Here is an 8,701-nt window from a genome sequence, read left to right on the forward strand (position 1 = left end):
TGATCACACTTACCGAACATTTGGAGTGCCCTCTGGTCAGTCATAATAGTCTCTTGAACGGGTCGCTGAGTCTGAGTTCTACTCACGAGTCTGACTTTGGGCCTGTCCTAAAAGCGGCGGCCCATCCGAAAGGAAAGCCCTACCCGTCAGAGCAAATCAAGTAGGCAAATTTACGTGTAGTCAGTCCATAGCAAGCAACAAGAGAAATTCCTCTGAGACCCCATTTGAAACCCCGTTCAATAACCGTTTTAGATACGTTGTCCATCTATCAAACCATGTCGGTTCGGGGCTTGTGGTTTACTGACCTATGTCTGCCTTCTGTAGGATCATTCTCCCTTCCATACCGCGCAAGCCTGTAACAAAGAACGCAATGTCTGCTGGCTCTTCACTTTGTATAGCATATTTCACGAAGGTAGTAAGGCCACTTAAATCCATCCTTCAGCGACTCTACCATCGCATCAGTAGGGTACTTAATGTCTTCCAGGAAGAAAAGTCAGATAATGTTCAAATTTGGGGCTTTCGCTTGGGTATAACAATACATTGAAAGAGTTAGATAGTGCGTAATCTTGTTTTGTTTAAGGCGTAGGCAAACTCCTAACCTTTGTTCTCTCCTGTCCAATTGCAAACTCAATACAGTGGAACCTTGATATTGACAGGACTTTCCAATTCGTTGACCACATGGGTATTGCTTAGCTCAGCCGCTGTGTTATCGCCCTGAAGCTCGACCGCACGCACCGGCCTTGTACCTGAACCTGGCGCAGAACGAGCTTGTGGTGGCTTTTGCATCTCCAAAGTGGCCAATCCGGGGCCTAGTGAGGAAGGTGATTTGTACGACGGACCTGTGTAACCCATACTTGGACCGGTATCGGGGGCTGGTTTTTGGCGCTTTTGTCGGCCCAGCAAGAATAAAAGTCCTCCAATTATGGCAACACCGGCGATAACCCCAATCACGATTCCCGCAATTGCTCCACCAGATAATGCTGTGCCAGCCGAAGAAGAAGACGACGAGGAGGGGGACACAGTCGCGGTAGCCGTTGTTGGTGTTTGAGCAGTACTTGAAGTGTTGGAGCTTGACGTCAATGTGGTACTTGTTGAAGAAGCAGAGGTAGTTGTTGTAGCGGTAGAATCAACTTTGAACGAAAGGATCGGCTTGCTGGCGTTTTTGTTGAAGATGTGTGTCGCATAACCCCCGGGGGACCAGAGCAATCTGTGTTTGCATACAGAGAGATGGCAAAAGGGCCATCTTCAGAGTCCCATTCAAATAGCTCTCCTTGTGCATTGTTTATCTGCGTACATGACATTGGCTGCTGGTCATGTTCCACGAATGCATTGTCTGATGCATTGCGCCAAACAAAGGTCCATGCATACCCGAATGGCAACACGGATAGAAGGTGTAGCGCTAAAAGTATCGCTGTTAGGTCCATCTGGCAATCAATGTGGAAAAGGGACAATGGACAGGAAAGTCGGTAAAATTAAGCTATGGGGGATTTGCCTTGCGGTGGTTCCCAGATGATCTTTATGTCATCTGCAGACAAGTGTAAGGGGGCAATGGAGGGGAATGAGGAAGGAGGACTCAGACCTCGTATTCATCATTCGTCTTAATCTTGGGAGCTGAACCTCATAGCACCCCAACTGGATGGTAGGGCATCGTTTCATCTCCGATCCCTACTGTTTATGGTAAAGGATGTGCAACTTTATCCTGCAGGGTTTCGCGGTATGTTGCTCACTTGGGCGGGTTCGTAAAGCCTAATTTCTCTGTCAACCTCGACGGTCCCTCTCGTTGATCAGGCAGCGATTGCAGGAGTTTGAAAGACAGTGCATACGATCCAAGCTCATAATAGGGAGTCTCCAAGGAAAAAGTGGAGTTTCTCACATACGGACATAAATCAAAGATAACTCGATTTTCGTCTGATCGTCCCTGATCGTCCCCTTGTCGATCATTCCTTAAATACGTTTGTCAGGATGAGGGAATTTGCCCGTGTCATGGACGGTGGGATTGGTCGAGTAAGCTTAACCTTGAATCCAACGGGAGAATCAGGGCCACTCTACCAAGCCCTTCCTCTGATAAGTAGACATGAAGCCAGATCCAATCAAAGTGGAGAGATGCTCGTCATCAAGTTGGCCAAGCAAAGCCTCGGGTCCTCTTTGACACCACGCGCAAAGTGGCGCCATTGTTATACGGACGACATGCCAGCTTCGTGTTTTTCGCTCTCCGTTCTCCATAAATCGAGCTAGGCTTGTCAGAGAGACAGTCACTTTCTGATCTCATCCAGTCTTCGATGAAAAATGTCTCATATCATTGTATGCTCAGTGAGAGTTGCGGCCTGGCACTTACAATTTGTTCTGGGTCTGCATTTTGACCCTCAAACCGTCGACGGACGATGACCCTGCGAGTTTCGCATCGAGCCTATGAGAAGTAAGGGAAACAGGAAGCAGACCCGTCAATTTAGAAGTATGGAAAGTATGAAATAGCAAAAGGATTTCATTTTGCTCCCCTCCAAACCTGCAAGGCTTGAAAAAATCTGGACGGGCGTATCAAGTCACCGGAGAAGAAGGCAAAGAGAGGTTTCGAGCGATGTTTATCTGGATTTATTGCAATATATCTACATGAAGCAGCCGGGACAATCAAATGGAAACAAGAAATTCTTCACCTCAACACAAACCAAGATATCTGGAGGTGCAAAAAGTACAAATTTGGACCCAGTCGGAAAGGACACACAATAAATACGACAAGCACACCTCAGGAAACCGGCTTCAGAACTCATTCCAGCGTGATGCATGCGAGAACAAGCCCCGCGGGGTTCTCTCGCCCCGCAAGCCAAGTCAGACGCTGTCATCATCGCCCGCAGGAATCCCTGTCGGCCAATTCCTTGAATAGTCGATTACCCCGGATTCTCAGCGTCCCATAATTTATCAAACATCAGCACAACATTCTCAAATCCTAATTTGATTTTCACGTTTGACTTCGGTACCGCCATCAAAGACCAAAGCTTATTCTCGGCAATCTTTACAAGTGCCAAATATGTACCTCGGCGAGCACGATGAAGTCAGGAAACCCCTCTCCGGATAAACTTCGGTGTTCAACTAACTTTACAGCCACTAGAAATACAACCCTATCACCAATCCGGGCATTCACCCGCCGGAACTGAGCGGCTTCCAGATTAGTTCTCCGCATCTTCATCCCGCCAGCAGGTACTAATTTTAATTACTGTGCCGCTGTGAGCGGGGCCAAGCCACCTGTTGTGCAAAAATGATGTCTCCTCTTCTATACTTCCCTGAACATCGGGGGCATGTCGATGCCGAAAGTCCCGCAGGCCGAAGCTTATTACCTTCCAACTATATCACGGCAGTCCGTCACGGCATATATTGAGCGTCCTCGGAGTCCAGAATTTGGCCGACTTGCATCATTCTTGTTTGAAGCAAGCGCTGATCGTGAACAAAATAGGTGTGAGGCCCCTTGTCTTCCCCGCATGATGTCGAACATCCCCGGATTTCTCGGAGATAGTATAAAATGAGACCCCTAGTCCCGAGGGCAATGGCCAGTTTGTGTGCACTTCCACGAGTAAGTCCATATTCAGGGGAGTATTCCTAGAATGTTCGCTATCGCGACTGGCTTTCTCGCTGCGTGGGCAGTGGCCCATGCAGCTCCCAGTGGAAAATCTGCTCCCACTGTCACTGTTCGCAATGGAACCTACACTGGAGTGCATAGTACAAGTCATGGCCAGGATTTTTTCTTGGGTATGCCTTATGCGCAGCAGCCTGTGGGTAATCTGCGCTTCACCGTGCCGCAATCACTGAATAAGAGTTGGGATGGGTCACGCGACGCGAAAGAATACTCAGATATTTGTGTTGGATACGGGGTAAGTCCATTGTCTATCCCTACAGACTGGCAATATCTCACTTCATGATAGACCGACTCTATTTGGTACCCGCAATCTGAAGCCTGTCTTACCTTAAACGTCATCCGAGACTCGTCTGTGAAGGAGAACTCCAAGCTCCCTGTGGGAGTCTGGATCCATGGCGGTGGCTTCTTCATGGGATCGGGGAACGATCAGCGGTACAACATGTCTGCTATCGTTGCAAACTCTTACAAGATTGGTATTTACCCAGACAAAGATCCCTCTATTCATCTCCAATTCTCAAAGCTGATTTCAAATGGCGTCTAGGTAAACCATTCATTGCCGTCACTCTGAACTACCGACTCTCTGCTTGGGGGTTTATCAGCTCGAGTGAAGTGTCCGGCAGTGGCAACACCAATCTCGGCCTACGAGATCAAAGACTTGCACTCCACTGGATTCAGGAGAATATCGCTGCCTTTGGTGGTGATCCTACCAAGGTCACAATCTGGGGCGAGTCGGCCGGTGGCATGTCAGTCGGCTATCACTTGACCGCATATGGAGGCCGAGATGATAAACTGTTCAGAGCTGGTATCATGGAATCCGGAGGATCCATCTCAGCCAATGCCGGTAACTTCACGACGTACCAGTCCTCTTATGACACACTGGCTGCTAGTGTCAACTGCTCCGACGCAGCGGACTCACTACAATGCTTGCGGGAGGTTCCTTTCGAAACCTTAAACTCGGTTCTGAACGGGACCGACGGCTCCTCCGACTACAACTTCTCGCCTGTTGTAGATGGGGATTTCATGCGAAATTATGGCAGCGTCCAGTTGAACAATCACGAATTTGTCAAGGTCCCTATTATCTCTGGAACGAACATGGATGAAGGAACCGCGTTCGGACCGACGGGAATCAATACCACCGAACAGTGGTATGAGTATCTCACAGGTAGGCTATTCGCATCCAGACCCTGCTCCTATTCATTGCTAACGTCAAGTTAGACGGCTCATTGGGCAAGCAATTACCTACATCCATCGCGAAGCGCGTCATAGAACTCTATCCCGATGACCCGTCACAGGGTATTCCGGCATTCCTTGGCGACCAACGTGTACCGTCAATGGGCTACGAATGGCGACGCACCAGTGCCTTCGCAGGTGACTTCACCATGCACGCCAATCGACGCCGACAATGCGAGGCGTGGTCCGAGAGCTCAACGCCGGCCTACTGTTACCGATTTGACGTACATTCTGCCGATGTCCCGCTCATCGTGGGCGCAACGCATTTCGAAGAAGTCTCTTTCGTATTCCACAACATTGCTGGATTGGGCTACCACTACGGAAAGCCTTTTGCAGGTGTGCCACAGTCCTATATCGATCTCAGTACCATGATGACGAGCATGTGGGCTTCATTCATTCACGACCTGAATCCGAACTCCGGCGTGGTGAATAAGTCAATTCATTGGCAGGCATATGGAAAGGATAAACCGGTCGATCTGCTCTTCAGTGCCAATACGACCAGCTATATGGAGGGTGATACCTGGCGCAAAGAAGGGATTGACTATATCAATTCGATTGCAAAGGCAGTCTGGCGATAAATAAGGCTCACAGGAAGTCTAGTTAGCCGACATGCGAAGATACAAGGGTACTGTCTGAGTGATATGTGTGTAGGAGAAAGTCATCTAGTTGTCCCCAACCAGATCGGTTTTATCGCCGACCTCCATGTGGTACCTCAGTGGTAAGCCACTGTCTCTTGTGACGATGACATCTTGGCGTTGCAGTGTGTAGACAAAGCCCTGGTACTAGCAAGAGCTCAAGTTGATTAATCGGACGTGTCTCACATCACCCTGTGCCCCTGTCGGCTATATTATATCATAACTGTGGAATGTCACTCGTGATGCAGCTCTATCTCTGACCTAAAGTAGATTAACAACACTCCACGTGTGCGACCGGGGTTTGTAAGCTCGGCCGGATCGATCTAAGCTCCGCCGAGACATCACCTTATATCATAATTGGCCCATTCGTCGATACATACGGAGTAGATCTGGCCGGAGCGTTCCGCCGCATCCGATGCAGCCGAACCAACGCCGTACGCTTAGTCACGACAGCGACGTAGGTTATGGTAACTAATTCCCGGCCGAGCGAGACACCCAGTCAAGCGAGACACCCCATGACACATAGTAAATGCGATAAATTACTACTTCATATCTCAACAGCAATAAGTTATTTTTACTTGAATATTAGGATATAGGCTTCTCTTAGCATGTGAAATAATATAACTTAGTTTTAAGCAATTTAGATGATTATTTCGATGCTTTACCATAAAATACGGCGTAATCTTGTTATAGGGGACATAAATATATATATCTCTATTAATATTTCCAGTAATCTTTCTATACTTCGTTAGTAGGTTAGAAATACTGTCTAGATTATGTACTTCTAATATCTTATCATAAATAGATATGGTTGTTCAAATATGAAGGGGTAATTTATCGCATTTACTATGTGTTTTTTTGGGGTGTCTCGCTCAGCCGGGAATTACGTTAGTTAACTAACTTAGAAATAGAAAGTTGAATGCGAAAGATATGAAACTAGAATTGGAATGGCGAGATTGTGTTGAATTCAAGTCCTTCTCCGCGGAGGAGCTAACATAACCCTAGCGCAAATCGAAGTCTTACCGAACCGGCTACGCATTGAAGGACTATTTACCAAATTGGTTGTAGTGCCTTGCAGATGGAATGGATCGGTGACCCGACGCCGATCGAGATTGTATGTGGGGATGCGTATGTAACACTGACCCCTTTTGCCAGTGCGAGCATTCTACGGTTCAAATGGAGCTCGAGAGTCCATGATACTGATTCTCGGGTCGGCAGGGCTCCATCGACCATCGGAACGGGAACAAGCATGGGATGATACGATTCAGAAACGAAGCATATACAGTGTGTAGGGGCTAACAGTGGACATAACTCAACTATAGAGCGCTAAAGTATTATTAGAAGAGCCACATTTCATCCGCACGAATCTCCATAAACTCAACGATGAGCCGCACCCAGACCAGCGCCAAGTGAAAAGTCAACCGCTATGGAATTCGGACCCATCACTAGTGGGAGAAGCAATCCGAAGTAATCTTCCAGCACGTCAAAAAGCAGAATCGCGTATCGTGTGAAACCCTCGGCCCGATTTCCGACCAACACTTTAGTATCGGGGAATGCTACATAGGACGAACTATTTACTGGCGTGCAGTTCGTTCCCATTATGGATGAAACCCTATTTACAGGTACATCGGCTTTGGCCGAGAGGCCAACTCACCGGAAGAGAAACCCTTCCAGTGGCATTCCCCTGTGCGATGAATACGCGGTGAAACTACTGACGCGGCCCAACCCGCCACGATCGGACCATCTAGTAGCTTGACCCGAACAAAAGGTACAGGGGAAATAAAAATACAAATTAGGTAAATTCAGAACCTCGATACTGGAAAGGCTTGCGGGATTTGAACTGGCAAGGCTTACGGGATTTGAACTGGCCCCGCGTACTCCGTATAGGCTCTGAGAGGCCTAAATACAGAAAAACAAAAACATGAGAAAAGAAACACACCGCCATGCGAGATGCTGCATCCTGTGGGTTATCTGCGCAGGCGATCTAAGATCCCACGTCAGCTAGTGTCTCCCTAAACAAGGCAAAGATCCCCCTATACAGTATTTTAGTGTGCATGTCTGTTTATGCACCATGAAGATCCAAGACTGGTTGTGATGCCGTGCTGTACCTCCTTCCTGCCGTGCCACGATATGCACTTTAAATTCAGGTCCTATATTGTAGTGACTGGCGATGAGATTACACAGTCAAAGATCGCACAGCCGAGGATGTTGAGAGCTCCCATGCACCATGCATGCCATGGGTAAGGGAGATCTCAAAAAAAGTTGATGCAGTTGAATGCGGTGTCCGACAGCTGCAGGAGGCAGTCGATCTCGGAGGACCACGGCCCCCTCCTGCAGCCGCAGCATATCTTCGTCCCTAGCATGACCAGTGAGACTATTGTACCTCCTACAGTAGGTTGTACTCCCCGACTACCATATAGAGAAGGAAAAGAAATAAGAATGACTCGGCATGGGACTTTGATCCACTTTGCGGTACACTCGATCGATCGGTTCCCGTATGTTGCATCAAGTAAGCCTAAACAGGCACTTAATACGAACGTAAAGAACAACAACCGATCTGGGATGGCTCTTAACGCCCCTGATCCCTGCTAGTTAGTTAACTAACTAACTAACGTAATTCACAAGCGAACCGCTCACACAAGCGAGCCGCTCACCCCACCTGAAATCGCTCATTCCTACCTACCCGCCTAATTCAACCAACTACTATGCCACCAATTCGCACTGAATCTTCGCAAAAATCGGCCAATAAAGAGGGCAGGATTCTATTAGCCCTATCCGATATCAAAAATGGTCGTATCAAATCTCTTCGCGCAGCAGTGAAGCTATATGATATCCCCTACTCTACTTTGCGCGAACGCGCTTATAGGGTGATGTCACGCGTCGATACACGCCCAAATTCGCATAAATTGACTCAATTAGAAGAGGATTCGCTTGTTGAATAGATCTTCTCTATGGATACGCGTGGTACAGCGCCTAGGCGTGCTACTGTACGAGAAATAGCCGATATTCTTCTTGCAGCGCGTGGAATCACCCCTCCGCCGACCGTTGGTATTAATTGGGTATCAGATTTTATTAAACGACGTGATAAGCTTCGAACACGCTTCTCTAGGCGATATAACTACTAGCGCGCTCTTAACGAGGATCCAAAGGTTATAAAAGAGTGGTTTTTAATAGTATAACGCGCGATCGAGGAGAACGGTATCTAACTAGA

General features: G+C 47.9%; 2 protein-coding genes across 2 annotated transcripts; one reads left to right on the forward strand and one right to left on the reverse strand.

Annotated features, from left to right (window-relative positions):
- Window positions 1–627: 627 nt before the first annotated feature.
- Window positions 628–1,424, reverse strand: N7458_001168 (EGFR-like transmembrane domain-containing protein; the record flags this gene model as incomplete). The annotated part of the gene is made up of 2 exons (XM_056904551.1): window positions 628–1,207; window positions 1,369–1,424. 2 exons carry the CDS (start codon window positions 1,422–1,424, stop codon window positions 628–630), a joined length of 636 nt encoding a protein of 211 aa, XP_056768658.1.
- Window positions 1,425–3,593: 2,169 nt separating this feature from the next.
- Window positions 3,594–5,433, forward strand: N7458_001169 (uncharacterized protein; the record flags this gene model as incomplete). The annotated part of the gene is made up of 4 exons (XM_056904552.1): window positions 3,594–3,860; window positions 3,912–4,098; window positions 4,167–4,787; window positions 4,841–5,433. The coding sequence occupies 4 exons, from the start codon at window positions 3,594–3,596 to the stop codon at window positions 5,431–5,433; spliced, it is 1,668 nt and encodes a 555-aa protein (XP_056768659.1).
- Between the last annotated feature and the right edge of the window lie 3,268 nt (window positions 5,434–8,701).

The sequence above is a fragment of the Penicillium daleae genome, assembly GCF_028827525.1.
Source record: "Penicillium daleae strain IBT 16125 chromosome Unknown utg000002l_segment0_segment0, whole genome shotgun sequence".
Classification (NCBI taxonomy): Eukaryota; Fungi; Ascomycota; class Eurotiomycetes; order Eurotiales; family Aspergillaceae; genus Penicillium; species Penicillium daleae.